At 35.5% G+C, this 22,734-nt stretch overlaps 1 protein-coding gene across 11 annotated transcripts in view; it reads right to left on the bottom strand.

The window, feature by feature from the left end:
* Nucleotides 1-22,734, bottom strand: part of NBEA (neurobeachin) — a 499,996-nt gene that overhangs the window by 172,715 nt on the left and 304,547 nt on the right. For all 11 annotated transcript variants that reach the window (XM_061345312.1, XM_061345371.1, XM_061345303.1 and 8 more), the window contains one exon: nt 17,356-17,480. In XM_061345312.1, the coding sequence (XP_061201296.1) occupies nt 17,356-17,480 (125 nt within the window). The remainder of the gene's footprint in view (nt 1-17,355; nt 17,481-22,734) is intronic.

Genomic DNA, 22,734 nt, shown 5'->3' with positions numbered 1-22,734 from the left:
TAAAATAAGAGAACCTCTCCAAATAAGAGAAAAAGAAAAACAAGTTGTCTCTTTAAAACCAGACAACAAACTGAATAAAAAATTATATGACATAAAACTATGTCTAGTATTGTTAACAATGATATAAAAAGGAGAGACGAATAAATGAATACTTAATATTTCAGTGTGTTTGGAAAAAAAAAATCAAACCTAACATTATTTTATTTCAAAGCCCCAGAAAAATGACTATGAAATTAAATCCATTTCCAGATATTCCATTTAAAACTCTTTTTGGGACACAAGGGGTTTGTATTTTAAAGACACAGTATGGAATTCTACGAATGTCAGTTCCTAAGTCTAATTAGAATATGTTTCAAATCCATTAAAATAGCAACAAAGTAAATTGAAACTAGACATAATTTCAAGAAAGCAATATTTTGACATTGGAGTATACAGTCTGGAATTTGCAGATGCTATCAGTTCTTATCCTTATCAAGCTGCTTCTTAAGGGATATTTTTCTAGACTGAGATTTGGAGAGGAGCCTTGAAAAAAGCAGGTAAATATTTCTTAACTTTGCAAATAATTCAATGGAAATAAGTCACTTGGCTCATATTGAAGTTCAAATGAAGTTGATGCCTTCTAATTTCTTGAAACTTGAAGGCTGTCTCAAAGATACTTGAAGAGAATGTATGTATAAGATAAGATAAGCTACTGAAAAAACCACCCCAAAACCTCTTTTGTTACGCCTGTTATCACCCTGATCATTTGTTTTAGATGTGCATGTTAAAAACTGGCTTCCTTCAGTAGCTGAAAAGAGCCCATCTTTTAAAGAGATTAATCAACCACCACTCCTCTACAAAACTCCTACTTCCATGAGAAGGTATTTTATATTTGTGAAAGATTATATGAGCTGCACAGTAAAATCGTACACTATTGCCAAGAATTTACTAATCTCTCTTCCAGTAGCATTACTTTTTCTGAAACAGAAATTGTTAAGCAGACAAAAAACCCCATACCAAACCCCCATAAAAACCTAATAATTTACCGAGAACTGAAGAATCTCATGTTATTTTGAAGTTACAGCTTCTAGAATTATTTAATGTGGACAATATCTAAACAATTTGGAGGTGTGTATTATTGTAACATCTGAATTTTTGCCTATTTTCAATTAAGTCAATAAATTTCCTGTGGGGTTTTGTAGGTTGCAACAGGTTCTAGGGATTCAATCTAAATTTTAACAACACTGTAACTGTCCAGAGTCACAAAAACTATCCCTAAATAAAATTTTTAAATTAGCAGTACGAGCATAACATATTTTTTATTACATTTATGTTTCTGTATGCTTATCTCTTTAGGTCATACACTAAATACTACAATTTGGTTGAGCACAGGGAGTGTCCAGTTCACTATTTACTTCTATCTATTATATATTCAAATACAGTGTTTTAAATTTTTTCTCTCTGTATTTAGTATAAAATGAGGTAAAAAATATGGTTAATTTTAAGGAAAGTTTTCTTGGTAATACTGTAACCAACAAAAGGAGACTACTGCTTCTTATAAAGTTGTTTCCATAGTTTACTTCAACGAATTACCGATAAGGCAATTTATGCAGTGAGTGCTCTTTGATCTTTGAAGAGAGATGGCAGAATGGAAAGTTAACCTCATTTTAATGTTACCTAAATATACTGACAGGAAATTCTAATGTTTCCAAACATCTGGAAATCTGCTTCATGGGATGGTGTTCTTCTTTTCTATAAGGAACCTTTTTTATATATTGTCTTTTACAGTTTCATGTGGCTTCTAAAGGAGCATTCTGACATAAGTAAAGTCTGTTCTCTTTACAGTAAAATGCTGCATTTAATTAAAACCTCTCTTTTATAGCAGCTGAAGTACAGTGTTTGTGAAGCTTAGCTCTCCTCAGAAACTTTTTAAGGATTAAGTTGCTTTTTCCTCCTTACAGATCACTGGGTATGTGCTGCTCTATAGAACTTTTGTTGCTGGATTTTAATCACGCAAGGCAGTTTTTAATATTTTATTAAATAATTCAGAATTAGTTCCTCACAAGAGGCTACATGATAGGTCATGATATGAACCATGAAATTATATTGCAGATAAAACAGCATTTATCAACAGTTTGAAAGAACTAAGCTTTTCCTTGGGGTAATTGTTTATCACACAAACAAAGTTTTACAGGAATAACTAAGATGATGTGTGCACAGAATTAGAATGCAACATTATTTCCTACTTTTTCATTCATTCAACATTATTAACAGTTGAAAATACTTAGAAAAAAGTTTGGCTAGATAATCTTCCTGCTTTATATATTCTAACAGTTTAAACCCCTGCTTTCATTGCTAACTTTTACTAACTTGATTAGGCACCAGGACCCTTGCAGCAGTCACAGTTATGGAGAGCAGCTGCTTGGGAGTCTGTAAACTGACCTCTACAAAACCCAGCAAGATTAAATCATCGACATGGTGACCACTCCACCCCAGCCTAACATCTTTCTGCAAGGCTACAGAGCCAGCCCTCCTGGGACTGCATTTGCTCCATGGGAAACACACACCAGGTATCCCTGAGTCTGCTCAGAAGAAGGCCTTCTGGCTTTGAGTAGCAGACCAATGCTGGCATATCTTGATGAACTGTCCCCACCTGTGTCTGCTACAGTTGTTATTTAAATTGCTATGTGTTTCTGGAACCGGCAGCTTTAACTGGCATATAATTAAGTTTCCCTAGAGAATGAGAGAAGTAACTGTTGTTAAAGAAAGGCTGGTTTTAATAGATTTAATAAAAGCCAGAGGAATCTAAATAATATTTTCATTATTAAGGATCTTTGAAGAAATGAGGGAGAAAAATCTATGAATTCTAGAAAATTCTATGAAAATTGCATACATTTGTTTTGGAAATCACTCTATGAAAAGTAAAACCAAATAATATTTTAGTTTTCTATAATAAATACTTTAAAATTTAATCATAGACATTCCATATTTTTTTCTCCAATTTTGGTACCTAATATCTGACCAAAAGATCTTCTTTATATGAGTCATTTGTAAATAAATGCTTTACTGTTGTATATGTTTTCATATTAAAAATTCTCAGGAGTTCTGCATTGTAAAAATGAGACTGACATAAACTATGCCAATGAGGAGACTGAGAATAAGGGCAAGACCAAAATGAACACAATTCTCAGTTAAGACTGAGGGCTTTTAAAACAATACGTGCTTGCAGTTAAAGTCAAAGTGTTGTATATTTATACAAAATGTCCTACATAAAAATAAAGATGAAGTTACCGTGTTGGGCACTTGTTATTTTTTAGTTTACAGATAGGAGAACAGAGTGGTTACAAAATTAATTTTTAGAAGTTGTCACTATTAGCATTATATTTATTTGAGATTTCAGATATTCTGAGCATAAGAGAAAGGATCCTGCACTAATTCAGCACCGACTATAAATAGCCAACGGGTAACGGAGTAGGATATGACTGGTCCAGGAAACGTTAGAAGGCATTTCAGGCTCCTGAAGACAAGGCATTTCAGGCTCCTGAAGTGCAGTCTTCATTCTGACTGGAAACAGAAGTAGTCCTTCTAATGGGAATTTAAAACACTCAAATGTTTATATTTGGATTAAGATGTAGCTTGCCACTGTAAGTTGTACACACAAGAATGGATTCATATTTCATGACTGCTGACCTTTACAAATCCCTGTCAGTTTGAGATGCAGCCTCTCGGTGCATACTGTAGTTTGACAAATTGCAGAAAGAAACCAAATTCTATGATACACTGCGGATCATTTAAACAGGCAAAGATGATACACAAGAAAAATAATCAAGAGCAATAAAATTTTCCTAACTGTATTTCCAGCTATTTTACAGAAGTACAGTAATAGCTCAGAGGAAAATAACTACATCACACCAACAGTTATTGCTCAGTGGAAAGGACATCAAGGACACTTGCAAGTAAGAGAATTGGATCAATATTAACGCAATTTTCATTTCATGCTTCCCCAACTCCAGTAAGCTGACAATATACTCTGATTATGTGAACTGCCTCTGAGTAACACAGAAAAGGTTATTAGAGCAAGAGGTGGAAATGGAATGCACTTTTTATATTGACAGGTCTGCTAATAGAGTGTACTGATTTTCAAAGCTGTGCAATGCATTTTCACAATTTGGTTTTGACAGCAAAAAGGAATTTCATTTGTCCTTAATTCAAAATATTCACATATAAGCAAAGGTTTCTTAAGGCAGGCCACAGAAGAGGGTAATAGAACTATTTCAACAGAAAAAATGGAATTAATAAGGTAAGAAGCAAAAGGTGATTGAATTTAAATATGCATGTCATGATAATGAAATAATGAAATAAATCTGCTAACTAATGTATTCCATGCTTTTGAAACATCACCTGGTAAAGCGCTTTTAAGATAACATATAAGTGAAGAATACATAATGTCTTAACATTCAGGTCTGGATTACGTCTGGAAAGTTTTAAATTAGTTCTGAGGTTGAAATACCTAACCCAAGCACATATTCTCCAGGAAAAGCCATGTTCTGACTCTAGCTGCTGGCGGATCTTAAAGACAGGATCAAAGTTGCTGGACTTCTAAAGAGGCACACTCCGCACCAAGGAATTGTGCCCACATATGCTCGCCTCAATTTTGCTTCCTGCTCACAAAAAACACTGTCTGAAAAGGCTAATAACAATAAAGACTTGGGAAGAAATTATATGCTCTCTGGAAATACAAATGCTTGGTGCATGCTAGCAGCTCAATAGCAATGCAGTGGCATGTGAGAAATGTGATCTTACCTCCTGTACTGGGGTGTTCTATACTAACACTTCTAACTCTTTACCAAACATTTACAAATTAGAGCCTTCAACCCATGAGACTGGTCCAAACTCCTATATTTTTTTCAAAAGAAAGATATATGTCTAATACTGTGGTCTGCCTTCCAATTGCTTAGTTCTCCCTCTCTGTGGCCAAAGTATGGTTGATTATGTCTTTGCTAGAAGACAATTTGCCCCTCACCACTTAAGCTTTTGCTATCAGATCCAAACAAGATCAGCTCTTTGGCAATAGCCATTGTAGAGAGACATAATAAGATAGCTAAAAAATTAATTCTCTAGTGCAGGGAACAAAGGTGTAGGGAGTAAGTTTAAAATTATTTTATAGTAGCTATTGTAATTCCAGTATAGTTGGGCAATTGTTTTAATTTCTATAGAGACTACTTATTTACAGAAGAACACCTCAACAGGTCATGCTCAGTGCTTTGAGAGACTCATTTGCCAACATATCTGAAATGATTTTTGCTTTCTAGAATAGTAATCTTTTTAAATGAAGTTCTGCTCTTTTGTGACATAGAGAAGGAACATCTTATGCAGTCGTTACACAGAAAAAATCTCCTATACATGACATAATGTCTCCTGTAACTGTTTCTTAAAAGGATTGTCCCATTATATATAAATAATAAATTTGCCAATATAATACTGTCATTAGAACATCTAGAGTTACTTGACAGTACTTTGTCATCTACTGTGTACAAATTCCATTTCACTCTCCCACAGATCAGCGTATCTTTAAAACTGGCATACATAATATTCACATCAGGAACAACGGTAACTGGTGGGAAAAACTTCCTATTTTTGTGTAGATCAGTGCCTACAGCAACACTAGACAAAGGGCAGCACCCACAGGATATACACATTTGTGAGGCAGCAGTGTGGACCTAACACTGGGATATTTGTGTTTAACTCTTAGTGCTATTAAGGGTCTATGCACTAGTAGTGACAGCACTTCTATTTGGGCCAGGCTTCTGTAAATAGACAAGCTCCTTTGACACAGTAATTATCTATCAATAGCAATTATCTATAAAAATTATCTATTTATAGAGCAATTATCTATGCAATTAAAATCAAATCTTCACTATTTATGTTATTTAGGACAGAATTTTACTCTGCTTTTATTTGTTTATTTTTTCAACTATATCTGCAGTTATAAAACATCTTTGTTTCATGCAGATGAAAAGTGAAACAGTAGCGGTACACAAAATGTCATTGAGATAAAGCAGATACTGAGGGTCTGTTATTGAAACAGCTCAATGATATAGTCAACGAGATTTTCACCTTTTTGCCTCTGAAATAGGTAAATGGTAATCACTGCCCCCAGGTAGAAAGCCTGCATGAGTATTAAGGAGAGCTAACTCACAAAAATCTTAGCAGCAGTCAGCAGTGAAGAAAAAAAAGGAGAGTAGTATTTTATTTCACTTTCCATTAAGCTGCCACCTGAGGCCTGTGAGGTCTTTCATTCTGCTCATAAAGATTGTAAGAGAAAGCAAACTTTCCCTCAACTGCAGGAATAACTGTAAAATGTCTATGTCTATGTTAAATTTGCAAGCACTAGCAACACTATTTTCCATTCAGACTGGAACTGAGATGCTATTTAGGCATCATGATCAACTTTTTTAAGGGCATGGGATTGAATGAGTGGTGCTGTATGGTGAAAGAGACACCAATAAAAATATTCTACAAGCATCAAGCTTAGGTCTTTCAGCTGGGAAAGTTTATCTGTTGTAGATAATGTTCAGGGCTTTACAAAAACATGTTGGCAGATACACTCTTTAGGCATACAACAGGTATAAGAAAAAAGTCATGTAATGATGTAGCATACATGATATGGAAAACAAAATTAAGTATGTAACTGGAAATGTGTATAATATGCTGGCTGATAAAATTCTTAACAAGGTGTGTCTTCCTTGTCATGGTGGTTAGTGGTATATTTGAGAACTTTTCCATAAAATGTATTTGGGTTTTAATACGGTGCTTTCACCAGATGTTTCTGCTTCCCTACCTGTACCTTGCACAATGCTGAAACTCATAAAACTTTCCAGTTGGTTTCACTACACTGGTACTTTTTGTGTGTGTTTCAAAGCAAACAGTATAAAATGAGTAACATAAAATTAGTGGTATTGAAGAACTCACAGCACTTGTAGAGATATGGAATAGCTAGGGCACACATACATAAGTCTTTGTTTCTTGTGTCCAAGTCTTACTATTTATATAAAGCCTCTATGATAATTTTAATGTGATATAATAGAAATAGATTTTCTGTGATGAAGTAGTGCAATGTGAAAAGATCAGTAAAAATACTTAGGTATATTAAAATATACATTGTCTCTGAAAATGAATTAATTTATTTTTGTAATCTGCACATACAGGCTCTATTTGCTTTGTGAAAGACAAGGAGTCACCTATATCCAAGATACTTGCAATCTGACCCTGTTGACTTCATCTTTACCTTGCAATTAGCCCAGAGGCTCTCAGAACCTGAGCCCATTGCCTGAAAGCCTGTCATGCCTCCTACTGGCTGCCAGAAAGTAAAATCTTTTAAAATCTGTACTATGAAATAATGGCTCTCCATTCCAGACAGCAGGCTGTCCCAGCCAGGTCTTCATTAAACACCTTCCTCCATACAGGCAGAAATGGAACTTCACCTTGCATTTTTAGACCCGTGTCATCCAGCTTTGGCTTCTTTACTCAGTTATGTGTGTTACTAAATATTTGTTTCATGTAACAAAATATACATATTTTCACTTACTCATATACAAAGTGGAGAACAGAGGCCTACAGTCGAAGAGACATCGAGAATAAGAACAGTGGAGAAAATGTAAAACCAGACTATTTTTTGCACTTTTAACTAGCCAGAGATGTTTTATAGTGCTGTTACTCCTTAATATGGAGTCTTAAAACACAGAAAACAGGAGGTAAGAAAAGCACATAGTAAAACCTGAGTCCCAAGAGCTACATTCACCCAGCTGTGAAAGGTGTACCAAAGGACTATTATTAGACTTTTACTGAAAGAATGTTTTTCCAAAACATTTCTGAGATGCACTGAATATACATGGGTCAGTAACTTCTACTTCTTTGTCAGTTACTGGTGTCCTCAACATAAAAAGGACATGGATCTGTTGGAACAAGTCCAGAGATGGGCCACGAGAATGATCAGGGGACTGGAGCACCTCCCATATGAAGATTGGCTGAGAAAGTTGGGGCTGTTCAGCCTGGAGAAGAGAAGGCTCTGTGGAGACCTCATAGCAGCCTTCCAGTATCTGAAGGGGGCATATAGGGATGCTGGGGATGGACTCTTCATTAGGGACTGTAGTGGTAGGACAAAGGGTAATGGGTTAAAACTTAAACAGGGGAAGTTTAGATTGGATATAAGGAGGAAATTCTTTCCTGTTAGGGTGGTGAGGCACTGGAATAGGTTGCCCATGGAGGCTGTGAATGCTCCATCCCTGGCAGTGTTCAAGGCCAGGCTGGACAGAGCCTTGGGTAATATGGTTTAGAGCGAGGTGTTCCTGCTCATGGCAGGGGGGTTGGAACCTGATGATCTTAAGGTCCTTTCCAACCCTAACTATTCTATGATTCTATGAATTAACAATAGAACTGAATTAAAAAAACAAATACACCCTTCATGTGGGTTTGAAGACATTTCACACCATAGTAATTTACAGGTTTCAGTAAGTACATTAATTTTGCAGAACAGACTGACATCACTTATTCTTTTCACACAACAATGTAACAGTGAAAGGAGAAAAATGCAGTTAGAATTCTAAGACTGGCAACGGTTGCAATATTTAGGTCTTAGGAATGGTTTTGCAGGCCAATTTGATTACTTCAAGAACATTCTGAAGTCATATGCTTTTAGAAGAAGAAGCAAGAAATAGAAGTAGTTAACTGCTGGTAAAAAGCCAGAAAGTTCTACAGTAAAATCTATTAGCTCAGACCTGTAACAGTAGCTAAAATCCAGGTCATGCCAGCTAACCTGAAAATCTCAGAGGAAAGGCATTTCAAACCATTACAGAGGTTTTGAAGGAAAACAAAAGTTTTCATATCCTATTTGGCTCTGTGAAAAGCCTTAATAAGAGTCAATATCGATATTCTGACATTCAAGATTTGAGGAAATAATTACAAAAATTCAACTATTTCATGAATCTGTACTTAAAACTTACTATAAAGCTGCTATTCCTATGCTAGAAATAGCATATAACAGGAAGCAGACATTCAGAGACTGCAAAAGACTGCTGGGATTCAATTGTAACTTATTTTCATCACCTAGCCAAACAGCAGAAGGTCAGACACTGAGTGCTCGATACAACTCAGCACAGTAGTATGCAGTACCCTACTGTTAAGTTTACACCTTGAAGGTGTCTTCCATTACATTAAAATGAGTTATAAGAATGAGAATCATCATAACAGTAGATATATTTAATGAGAATATGCTTACAATTGGGGGGGGGCTGGGCTAAGAAGTACTAGAAATACCAAATTAAATCTAGTATTTCAGATTTAATTATTCTCATGATTAGGATTTTGTTTTCCAGATCCTTCAAGTAATACCTGTTGTAGGATCTTATTCCTGGACTTTCTCTAAACAAATTTCATTTTCATCTGTATCTGACAATTACCATGTAAAATATTAAGATGACACAATTATCATGTCATATTTTCCCTATTAACCTATGAGGATGAAATGTTTGGAAGTTTATTTGGAGAAGCAGTGGATGGCACTGTTGGGCTACAATTATAAGGCTGTAGATGCAAATCTTCAATTGTTATACTCAGAAAACCACACCGATTTTTGTGACTTCTTCAGGCACACAGTTTGAATATAAACTCATTCAGAATACATTGGAGATTTCACAATCAGTGTGCAAGTTAGCTCATATACTGAGCTACCTTAAACAGGGGAGAATTAGGTTAGACATAAGGAAGAAATTCTTTACTGTGAGAATGGTGAGGTACTGGAACGGGTTATCCAAGGAAGCTGTGAATGCTCCATCCCCGGCAGTGTTCAAGATGCAGGTGCCAGTATATACTGGGGCTACTCAGACGAAAAGCAGCTCTGTAAAAAAGCACCTGGGGGTCCTGGTGGACAGCAAGTGGGACATGAACCAGCAATGTGCTCCTGATGCAAAGGTTAATGGTATCGTGGGCTGCATTAAGTAAAGCATTGACAACAGGCAGATACAGATGATCTACTGAGCACTGGTGAGGCCACACCTGGAATGCTGTGTCAAGTTCTGGGCTTCTGAATGCAAGAGAGATATGGACACATCAGAGAGAGTCCAGCAAAGGGCCATGAAGATGATGAAGGGACTGAAGCATCTCTTATATGAGGAAAGGCTGAGAGAGCTGGGACTATTCAGCCTGGGGAAGAGAAAGTTCAGGGGAGATCTTATCAGTATAGTAAGTACCTGCAGGGAGGGTGCAATGAGGATAGAGCCAGGCTCCTTTCAGTGACAGGGCAAGAAGAAAGGAAGGAAAACTGAAAAGAGAGGGTTCCCTCTGAACATTAGGGAACACTTTCTAACTCTGATGGTGACCAACCACTGGCATAGGTTGCTCAGGGAGGCTGTGGAGTCTCACCTTTGGAGGTATTTAAAAGCTTTCTGGAGACAGTCCTAGATAACCTGCTCTAGGTGGTCTTGCTTGAGCAGGTCTTTTCCAACCTCAGTAATTCTGTAATAATAGGATATGTAAATCTGCACTTCTAAAAAAAAATTTATGAAGATTAAAGTAACTTGTCATGGATTGCATTTCTAGTATTAATCAAAATTTTCCACTCTTTTTAAGCTCATGAGAAATTACATAAGATCAGTCTTGAACATCAAGATACAAATAATCTAGAGTTTTAAAAATACCACTGAAGACAAAGTTCTGGCAATTGTCTGCTTTAAGCTCTGGTTCCATTATAAGAATCAGAGAATCTCTGAGGCTAGAAAGCACCTCTGGAGATTGTCTAGTTCAATCCTCTGCCCAAAGCAGGGTCAGTTAAAGCAGGCTGCCAAGGACCTTGGCAAGCTGGGTTTTCAATATTTCTAATGATTGAGGCTATTCAGCTTCTCTGGACAACCTGTTCCATTGTTTGACTGCCATTACAGGAAAAAAAAAGTTTTAATTTATGTTTAAATAGAATGTTCTGTAATTCTGTTTGTGCCTGTTGCCTATAGTCCTGTCACTAGGGAGAGAAGCCTGACACCATCTTCTTCATTCTCTCCCAACAGGTATTTATACACAACTAGACGGCCCCCTTGAGCCTTCCCCCTGAGCTAAACAAGGACTATCTAAATAGTATCTGGATCAGTTTAAAAGTAAAAGAAGCCTACAGAAAGATCTACAAACTCAACTCTGACAACAAATCTGTTCATATAGTATAGAAGGCAATATTTCATAGACAGAACTGAAAGCATAATTAGGTCTTTAATCTCTTACCTGCTACACCCAGAATGCTCTCACTGCAGATACGCCTAGAAAAGTAACTGGGTTTTATGCACCCAGTGGGCCTGCTAGCAAAACTCTTACAGGTGATGATTCGCTATCTATCAGTTGTCTTCAATTTGCTTTCAGTTCTGCATTAGTTACTAAAAAATGCTGCTTTCTTAAAGATATATCTGCAATTGGTTTTGTTCAAACAGTTCTGGAAACATGGTAGTCATATTCAATATGCACAGACAAAAGATAGGGTGAAGATAATGAAGTTAAAGGGCATTATGAAGCTGAGAAGAAAATGAATGTTGTTAGATATATACAATTTATGCAGAGTTTATTTCACAATCTTGAAATTACTGTAAACAATGGTGGCATTTTCACAAACAAAAAAGACCTCTATGTTGTCAGCAATGCCATTAGTGCCAAGAACCTAATATATCAAAGTGTAGAAACCAAAATGCAGGATGTCTGGAAATGAAGACTAGATTTTAGGTGGGCATTCAGACTTCCTAGATTAAGGTGTTTGATTTTACAGCAAAGCTTCTGAAGAGAGATGAAATTGGTATCTCCAGTCCATGGGACATTTTTATTTCTTAAAATATCTACCATCTGAAAATGTTGAGTTTGTTTGTAAAACTGACTTAGCTTTCTGGAACAACATTTGATGCATGCCAAATTAAACCAGCTTCTTACCAGTTTCTCTGGAGTCTCCTACCTCCATCTTGTGCTAACACTGGCTGAAGTAGGCAAAAAGCTCAGCAGTTCAGGAGATGGAAGTCAGGAGCTGCGGGAATCAACTGTTCTGGACTTCTCAACACTGAAGGTTTGCTTTAGAGTTACAGTTACTGAAAGTCCATCTTGCTACACTTTTCTTTAATACTGAGGACCCTCAAAAATTGAATCTTTCTTTAGGGACACCCAGAGTCCCTATTCTGAAGACAGTCTCTGACTTGAGTACAGGTTCCCATGGATTTCAGACTTCCAGTTTCATAGCAGGGAACCTATGGAAGGTAGTGCTTACCTGAAGCTAAATGGTCTCTGATACAAGTCCTTCAGCAGCCTGAAGGAATCATGCCTCCAATTCTTCGAAAGTCTATCAAAATCCAGCTGCTTTTATGAAAGCAGATTTCAGATTTGCACATTTCAGATTTCATAACCTGATGTTTTTTAATTGTTTATATAATGAAACCATATTCCTGATAATGAGCATGCACATTTGCTGAAACTCAAAGCACTAACAAGTCCATGAAGGAACGATATACAATCTGCTTCAGCTAGAACCACTCTTGAAATAAGGTTGCTAATTAGATGCCCAAATACATAATGGAATGAACAACTTAAAATATGCAAGATCAAATGCAACTGCCATATTGCACATGTAAGACATATCTACAGCTTTGTTTCAAAACTTGAATGTATTGTATATTACATTATGAAGCATTATGAAGGCTTTTTTCTTTTATAGTTTGTTTTTTCTAGTTTTCTTTTTTTTCTTTTTTCTTTTTCATTCTAAGCATTCAGGATCTGTCATGATAATTGGCTTAACAGCCCAAATATTACTGAGCACAGACACTAGAAATATTTGACCAGGTTATATACATATGTTTAGAACATGGGCACAGAGATGTTCATACTCATTTCCTCCAGTGCAGACTAGAAAATGTGGCCTTTCTTGGACACCCTCTACATGTAAATGGTTTGTGGACCACAGTCTTCAAAGACCGAAGGACCAAAGCTTAATAAATTAAAGATTTTGCTCTTTAGATGACCTTTGTGGAGCAGTATTCTGTCTCACTGGCAGGGTGGTAATCTCCAATGACTGTAAACTGTTAAGGTGTTTAACTGGAACAGACAGTTCTTTCACCACATGTACAGAATCACTGGGTCATATCTGCATATGTCATGCATTTATTGGTAGCAAAATTTGGGGAAGTAGAGTTTATAATGTTTTATACAATCCTTTTTTCTTTTCAGTCTACAGTTTAATCAATTACATTGAAATGTTATCTAAACTTCAAGTGAAAACTGTTTAAAATCCATTGACACTATAAAATTAAAACTCTTCTAAGTAAAGTTTCCAGATGGTTCAAAATCGCATTATAGCTTGCATTTTGATACTGCAGGAAGTAGTATCCCTTCAGCTTCACAAAAGCAAGAAATGAATCTATATTTCTATTTAAGTGAGAATTTAACTAAAACAAAAGGGTGCAGCAGATGATGCAATACTGAACCAATTATGCTTGAATTTTAAATCTGGATATGGAAGTCATTTTAACAGATTACAGACAAATCCAATGCCTTATACCAAATCTTAGAAATGGAGGAGACTAATCCAAAGGCAAAATTTCTCCAGTACATCTCCTGTAAATGCTGCGATGACTTGGATGTACCTACAGTTTCAAAGGACAGCTAAGTACTTAACCATAGGAATAAGCTATATTTTTTTAAACACGTGTATATAGCCATATAAATATGTTATAATTTCTCACTGCAATATTTTTTACTCGTCAGATACTTCAAACACATATATGTGTATGTGTGTGTCTGTAGATGCACACACACATACATATATGTATGTATATTATAGTTTATCAAAACCAGACATCTGAACATGCATACAACAGCTGACTAACAGACTGTAGTTAAATAGAAGCTTCATTCACTTGCCCTGTAGTAGACATTTTTTGAGAGAATAATGTTTTCCAGTAGTAGATTATACAAAATGTTTCCTACAGGAAGTAGTCACTTATCAGCTAATACTATAACTTTTTTTAAAATAATCTTTATAAGGTAGAATTTATCATTTGTTGTAATTTCTCTAAAACAAACATACGGATCACAGTACAGTTTTCATTTCCAAGACTCTTCTATCCCTTGATGACTGCAACTATTATATAATTGCAGTATCCATACATCCACCATCAACTCTGATTTAATACTAGAGTGACTGTAGAATGCTTTTTTATTTATCAAGGTCGTATTTTGATGGCTGCGAAAGCTTAGATAAATCAGGTGTTAAGCAGGCACATCTCCAAGGTATCTGGAGATTCATCTGCAGTACTCAGCACATCTTATTATTTACTGCCAAAGAAATGACTGATTAATTTTGTCATCTTTGCTCTGTGATTTTTGCTCAGCTGAAACTGTCTGCCCTCTTCTGCAATGCCTGATCAGACCTATTTAAGCTGATGCCTTTGATCGTAGACACTGAAGAGCTTGCTGACTTAGGCTTTGACTAAACATTCCTCCATTGCGATATTTATGCACAAAGTCCTAAATAATAACTGACAGTCAATGTAGATAACAAAAACTTGAGAGATGTTTCCACTATTTTACTGTTGCTCAAAATAGCTTTACTTGTAGTAGAGGTATCAGTCAAGACGAAAAATTGCTATTAATATAACAAAAGCCCAACAAATTTTGCTGAGTTGAATAGTTTATTTCTCACAAACAAAATGTCTGAGGTCAGAAAAAAACCCAACAAAACTACTACTGGAAAACTATGCAGTATGATTTTTTTCAAAATGCTTTAATTTCTTTCTGTAGTGTGATATCATGCATAGTTTGGGAAGCTAGGGGCATTGTACTATCAAACTGTTTCAAACAGAACTATCAAAATAAATCTAATAAAAAAAATCCCCACAATGAAAGTTAAGCCCTGTGGAAAAAAATCTGCCTCCAGTTCTTTATTAATCACATTGCAACACCAGAGGCTAAAAGTACATCAAACTGCACCAAATCCTTTTCACATGACAACCTCATAAATTATTCAACTCATTAGTAACACCAAGAGGCATAAAAATAACATCAGTGTTAAGGATGCTTTCTTACAGAGAAAGGTCAGCTAGAAAGTTTCAGTATTAAAATCCAAAGGCTTAAACCTCTTAAAAGTAAGTACATCTAGATAGAATCCACAAATTATAACTTTAACGCATGCTGTTTTAAAATTCCAGATGTTAATTTTAACACATGTCAAAAGTTAGAATGATTTAATTCTGCACTCAAGACAACTTCAGTCTATTGTGATTTTTATGCAACCACTCAGTTTGATGCACACCACCTCTAAATACACCTGGACTTTAATTTTCCTCTATGTTGAATATACTAACAAATGAGTAGCATGAAATTAGATTGGATGTAAGGAAAAAGTTCTTTACTGTAAGGGTGGTGAGGCACTGGAATGAGTTGCCCAAGGAAGTTGTGAATGCTCCATCCCTGGCAGTGCTCAAGGCCAGGTTGGACAGAGCCTTGGGTGACATGGTTTAGTGTGAGGTGTCCCTGCCCATGGCAGGGAGGTTGGAACTAGATGATCTTAAGGTCCTTTCCATCCCTGACTATTCTATGATTCTATGGAAACAACCCAGCATGAAACCACTTCAGTTTTTCCATTTCTTTTTCTTGTAGCTTTGTATTTTAGACTAGCTCTACTACTAGGCAGCTGTTACCTGCATTAAAAAACTAGAACACAGAACTATATAAATGGAGGCAACCTCTGCAACATGCTGAAACTGTTTAAGTGCAAGCTGTATCGTAGTTCTCATAATAAACCCAAACAAAACCCAAACGACTTCCAGCACCCTTTGAGTGCGATCTTTTCCCCAAGATACAATACTCCTGCTCTAAAGGCATGAAACAAGTCCATATAAGTAAATGGAAAGCTACCGTTATTTTAAAAACAGGATAACACCAAGGCTTAAAACTTTGTAATAGCATATAAATCAGATATTTTCCTATTTTTATGTTAGTTTAATATTTTCTTATACCTGTATAACATGTAAAGCCCATGCTTTTGATGGTTATTTGCTTACAAAAGCAACATAGCAATTAGCACAGTTTTGCATCTGCCTTTCATAAGATCTGTATTTTGATGTTTTGGAAGAACATGGTGAATATAACACTTTGTCAAATATGAAATGCTATCTACTACTGGGGGAGATATCTTCCTTAACCCAACTTATGAACAGTTTATGACTGAAGTCCTGCATATGATAGTCTTCATGTTTAAGTTAGCATTAAATTACACTAGCTAGTATAACTGCACACACATATATTCATTTATATGTCTGACCTTGTTTGAATCCCAGCTATTTGCCTCAGCAACCTGCAAATTTGGTGAAATGTCTAGGTCGTATGGAGTTAGGTTTACATCTAGCATATACAGAACTTCTGGCAACATTAGCCTTTGGCTACAGATCAGCTAAAAGGTTCAACTTGCTTTGTGCAGATTACTTCAGTTTTTACTCCTAAATGCTAAAGAAACACAGTATTTTTTTTTTCAGTACTACTGACTTAAATAATAATAAAAAAAAGGACTGATTAGAGAAAAAAGAATGACAGAAAACATAATATTCTTTAAAAAAATGCTTTCTTTGATAGGTTAGGGAGATACCCCAGCTTAAACATTAGAAACATATTTGCTTTAGACTTCTGGAGTACTCAGATTCAGTCTGCTGTACATAAGTCACTAAACATATGAAACTTTTTGATGATATAAGGGAATTTGTAAGCATGTTCCTCCTTCCTCTTTTATACTTTAGCTACCTCTCCAAGAAAATCAAACATCATCTAATCTTTAAGTTTCTAGAGCCTCCTTTGTAGTCAGTTCACTATTCAAAGTGTAAGTATCCTTAAAATAATGATTTTAAATAAGTTCTTATGTATGTCATGATTTGCAGGAAAAAAAAAAATAATTTTGACTGAGATTATTCATGCCAAAATAAAACTTCTGATAGTATTTTACAACAGTTAATTCCACATCCATGAAAATTCTCAAATTGAACTATTACAACACTAAGTTTGATGGCCTAACTGTTTTGTTCTGTCACTCCAGAGAGACAAGTTCAGTTACTTTTACTGGTGTCTCAAAATTAGTGTCTGGGAATGCTAGAGAAGTATAGCATGAATCTCTTAGGGATCAGATAATTCTACAGGTGACAAGCTCAAGTCTCCTGGTTCATTAAAGTATAAGAATTGAAAGAATTCCTTTTCTAAGAATAAGTTGTCCTAGGAATTCTCAGCACAGTCCTTAGAAAGGAAAGGACATGATTTTCAGGGATTCATGGATATAAAAAAACCCACCATAAGCAATATTTTTAAGCAGGTGTTAGTACTGACCATATTCCACAGCAGCTTTTAGGAGAGCATCAGCATGAGTAGACCCAAAAGCATTACGAACAAATCGCCTCCGCCGGCGCAAATCGTCTTCCCAGTAATCCAAGCGCCAAAAGTCATGCAGTTGGCTGTGAAATAAAGAACACACACATCAGCACCTACCACAGCTTGAAGTGCATTTAAATACATTATAGTATAGTTTCATTGCTGCTTTTCTATTTCAGGAATACAATCTTGTAAAAAAATGTATTACTAAAACATACAATATTCTAATGTTTCTTTACATGCATTTATATATTATAAACCTCAGCCCTGCCTGTCTCAAAATGTTCTGCCTGCTGCTAAAAACATTAATCACGCTGAGCCCATTAACAAATGCAGCATCAAATTACAAGTATTAATGGCACAGCTTGCTTTCTTTTACAGTGTTTTTAACAAGTCTTGTAAATCATAGAATGAACCTCAGTGCAAATAGTTTGCAATTTAATGACTATGGTCCCTTAGCAGACTGAACTTAGAAGTATAAAATATTGCCCACTTGAATTTTGTGGAACTATGATTAAACTAATGTGCTGAAATATTCATTGAAATAATTCCCTACTGCCCCTAGCAACCTGAGAAAATTGCAGTTTTATTCATTATTAATAACACTGAATTAGAGCAGCAAAAAAATTCCAACATGTGGTAATTGTCTTGGTAAATTATTATGCTAGCACTAACAGAGTACTAGGAAGATTTTATAGCTTCCAGTTAATACAAGCCATTAACAACCATGGCCATCTTTGCATTACATTGCCTTTTTACATTCAAATGCCATATTAAAGTTCTGTAGACTGATAGAAGCCATAGTTAACCTATATTCAAGTCATAACATACACATATATAATCTTCTGGTATTCAGCTTTGGTTCTAAAGAAATTACCATCTCCACTTTCAGACAACTTCTTGACCTTATCAACACTAACATCTCCAATGTCAATTTTATAAGTACGTTGTGAGATATTTGGGCTAAGCTGTATTTTAAGCCAACATTAGAAAAATTTTTTGGATTACTATCAAATACCCAGAATGTTTGTGGATGCATCCTTAATATCAAAATCTTAAATGAACACACAATGCAGTTAAAATGATTCTGCAGATCATGACTTTTCATATCATAACCAAGGAACAAATGCTTTAAACCATTTTCAGTCTATTTGCAGAACACTGGAGGTGTGTCGTCAAAAGAAAGATGAAAAAATAAAGGAAAGTTTTCAACTCATAAGTATGGGCTACATCTTTTCTAGATTTTACCATGTGTCACTTCAGCCACTGTTTTTTATATTGCCTTCATTTTGAGAATCTACATGCATGTAGCCTTTTCCAGAGAAAATGCAGAATTATGCTATAATGTAGAACAGACCTTTTCATTTTTTTACAGTCCTAATCCCCCTTTTTTTTCATGCTTGCATGAGTTCTTGTCAAATTTTATTAAGTGCTGTCATAAAACCTGGATGAGTTCTGGAGCACACAGCACAAAGGTGAGTGAGTGTTTCAGCATAAATTCTAGTTACAAATTTTAAGAAGCAGTACCTCATAATTTTTAGTCAGTGTTGGGCTTTTTTGCATTCCGAATGACATCTTCACTATATGCTTCTTGAGTCTGTATGAAGATCCTACTTTCACTACTACCTTGCAGAGCAGCCATTTTACTTATCTACAAGCAGTAAGAAGGCAACTTAGTGGCTTAGCAACTTCATTTGCCAGCTCCTTCAGGACCCGCCGATGGATTTCATCAGGTCCCATGGAGTTGTGTATGTTCAGGTTCTTAAGATGGTCTCAAACCAGATCCTCTCCTACAGTGGGCCCAAGGTCTTCATTCTCACAGTCCCTGCATCTGCCTTCCAAGACTTGGGTGGTGTGGTCAGAGCATTTGCCAGTGAAGACTGAGGCAAAGAAGTCATTAAGAACCTCAGCCTTCTCCAAATCCAGGGTAGCCAGTTCTCCTGATAGATTCCAGAGAGGGCTCACGTTGCCCCTAGTCTGTCTTTTATTTGCAATGTAATTATAGAATCCTTTCCTGTTATCTTTCACATCCCTAGCCAAGTTTAATTCTAACTGGGCCTTAGATCAGTCTGAAGAATAAGGTGTATTCTCAGATGAAAGTAAATCAGCTCACTCTTTTAATGAAGTTGCTATATTTTTAAAGTCACTATTTTAAGGAAGTGCTAAGTAAAGAAGTGATGAAATTGTCAGAGGATAAAGTCTATTTTGGGGATCCAAAAAAGGTTCAAGTTCATCAGAGATTGAAGCCTGAAATATGTAATGATGGTGCAAAATAAAAATTTAGATAGAACACAAATGTTATTCCTAATCACAAATTATATGGCTTTTTAAAACACAACTGAAGTTCTCCACAGGGTTTTCTACAGGAGTCTATCCCACAATGTTATTACATACTTCTGGATATTGGAAGATGGTATCTGAACTCTGGAGAAAAGGTTTCTGAATCTTAACCAGTTACTGTTTCATTTACACTTGTCTCTTCGAGCAACATCTTCAATAAAAAGACAAGATACTTTCTCCTACCCTATAGTTAGCAAGAAAGCAGACACCTGAAAATCTGGTGGCTATGTTTACACAAAGTTTTGAATGGCTGAGATTTATCACTTTAATTACAGACAAATAAACTAGTGGGATTTTCCTAAAAAGTAATATTATTGCATTTTTTAATTAGATAAAAAAATGCTAGTAAGTAGAAGACTGTGGCCACAAGCTGCTACCTAAAACTAAGAGCTTAACTTGCTTTAAAAATTCAGAGCTATGGACTGAATCAGTATTAAGTTGCCTAGCCCTAGATTACAGTACTTTAGAAATACTTATATTCTAATCCTGTGGATACTATTCAGATTTTAAGATTTTTCAGGAACTTAGGTAACTGAAAGGTAATTCTAAATGATGGCTGTAAATCAAGCAGAACAACAACTTCTAATGCTGTACCAGGCACAAGTCAGTCTAGAAAAGAGCATGTCTGCAATTGTCCAGATCTGTTTGTGCTACAATCCATTTTTCCTAGAAGTGACTTGTCTAAATCAAGTAATTTTAGTAATTTCTCTGCAACAAGTACAATATAGGTTTTACTTTCTTAAATAATGGATATTATTAATAATCCTTATTTCCACACCAGCTGTGTAATTTCTTATTCCCCCATATTTTATGCCAGTTTAGTGACATTTTGAAGCAGGCTTGTTTTAATGAAAAAGTGCATATTAAGTACACTGCAATGAACTTTTTTTTTAACAAGTAAAAGTTCATATCATCATTCATGAGTTACTTCTACATATTTCAAAAAAAGAAACATATCTGTATCCATTTAACCGAAGTTATTTAAAATGCACCCTAAAACACATGATCCAAAGAAGTCTGCATCGTCAGTTTAACTCTTAAGAAAATTTCCTTACAAACTCTAATATAATCTGATAAAAACCTTTCTCATCCTTATCATAATGAGGACTGGCATGAAACTAGTGATTTACAAAACTTGTTTGGAGTGGTGTGCATATTGCAAACTTAAACCTGAATTCCAGATTTACAGACACAAAATGTAAATGTTTGTGGAAAAAGCCCTATTTTACTGCATTTACTGAAGGACCGCAAATTATGTTTCACTGCCACTGTCATCACTGGTGCCCACTTAACAGTTAGCTATATACATTCTACTTGGAACAGCATTTTATCCTGTTGAAGACCAGCATAGGATAGAAAGCTGTGTTATGCTATCCAAGGTAGCCAAGGTGGACTTTGATAAGTTAGAGCAAACAGCTTTGAAGTCTCCCAAGGTCAGATTGCTCTAAAAATCAGAACTGCCCAGAATTCTGTATAATTCTCTTTGCTCCTGTACCACACACACCTTCCATATACTTAGGGACAAAGATTACTCAGACAGACCGAAGTATTCCAGATAACCAAATCTACTACCATTGTAGAGGAAAAATTGTGTAGTGCCCTTCCAGCAAAATTATTTAGAGGAATAAATATCAAGCAGACCTGTGCAGCAAAGTCCTCTCTGCCTTTTCCCAACATTTCTACATCTTGAACTTTTTCAAGGCAACTTCTGGAAACATTTTTCTGTTATCTCCCATGGCCACAGCTCTGATGAAGTGTATGGGAAGATTTTTTGTCTTTTACTTATTAATATCACCTATCCTAAATATCAAGCCTTTGTCCACCCTGGGGGCAGTCAGCATCTGTGACAGCAGCTCCATGGCTGTGAAACATAGTCCCTGTTAACGTGTAAATACAGTTTGCTGTGTGTCACCTACAGCTACAGCAACTAAAGGCAAATACAAACAGTGGAGAGTAGCAGTACACATGTTCATAAAAGATCTTTAGACCGAAGGCCAAAGGATGGGCTGCCAGATGGAAGAGATTAAGTCTGAATATGTTAATGAAGAGGAACAAGCCTGCAGGCATGGGGGAAGGGGAAAAAGTTGTTTGGAAAAAGAGGTGGGTCACAGAATTAAAAGGATGTCAGAGAATCCATAGCCTGTGTTAATAGTGGGAAACTGAATAGAAAAGGCAAGGAACTGATGATCTATAATTTCAAGAATTAGTCCTGGTTGCTTTTATGTAACATATTTTAAAAGGAAAAAAAATTAAAATATTCTTTTCACAGGGTGGAATTGTGACTGTGTTTTGACAAATAAAAAAAAAAAGTATGTTAGAAAAGTATAAAGCATTTCCCTATGGTAATATGAAGAATAGAAAAATCTATATTTTTTTTAAAGTAAAATAAAACTTTAAAATACAAAAAATCCAAGTAATTACTATGCAGCATTACGGTTAAAAAGTATAAGCCAAAACATAAATCTATTTGCCAGAAAATCTAAGTAATATTGTCTTTTGTACCAATGAAAGAACAAATACTGTTTCAAATAGTATAGCAGCAGATACAGTAATTGTATTAGAGTGAAGGCTTCCCTGATTGTGCTTGAAACTGAAACAGTGACTACTGTTTTTATCAAGATGGTAAGACAGGTATTCAAAAATCACATTCTGCATTTAATGGCTAAAACAAAACAAAGCCCTATTGTACATGAACAGAAATAAGTATCAGAAGCTTTAGTTAGCATAACCAGTATAGTTACTCTACACAAAAAAGACTTTTTGTTACATAAATCACAAAGCTCCATTATGTTTTTCCAAAAAGCATGCTAGGGAATTACAGAAATAAAACTGGAAATACTGAAAACTAAGAATAATACTAAAACCAGGAAACACCCACACATATTAAAATAAAGATGTCAAATAACCTGAGGAACATCTAATGCAGAGAAAATTAAAAAAGATAGTAAAAGATTTATAAATAGGAGTTTAAAAAATCTTTAGGCATTCTTAACAATA

Source organism: Neopsephotus bourkii, unplaced genomic scaffold (genome assembly GCF_033783945.1).
Source record: "Neopsephotus bourkii isolate Nb327-2 ecotype Australia unplaced genomic scaffold, CSIRO-AGI_Nbou_v1 NB_38, whole genome shotgun sequence".
Lineage (NCBI taxonomy): Eukaryota > Metazoa > Chordata > Aves > Psittaciformes > Psittacidae > Neopsephotus > Neopsephotus bourkii.
Note: the sequence above shows the minus strand (reverse complement) of the source record. Positions and strands in the feature narration are given on the sequence as shown.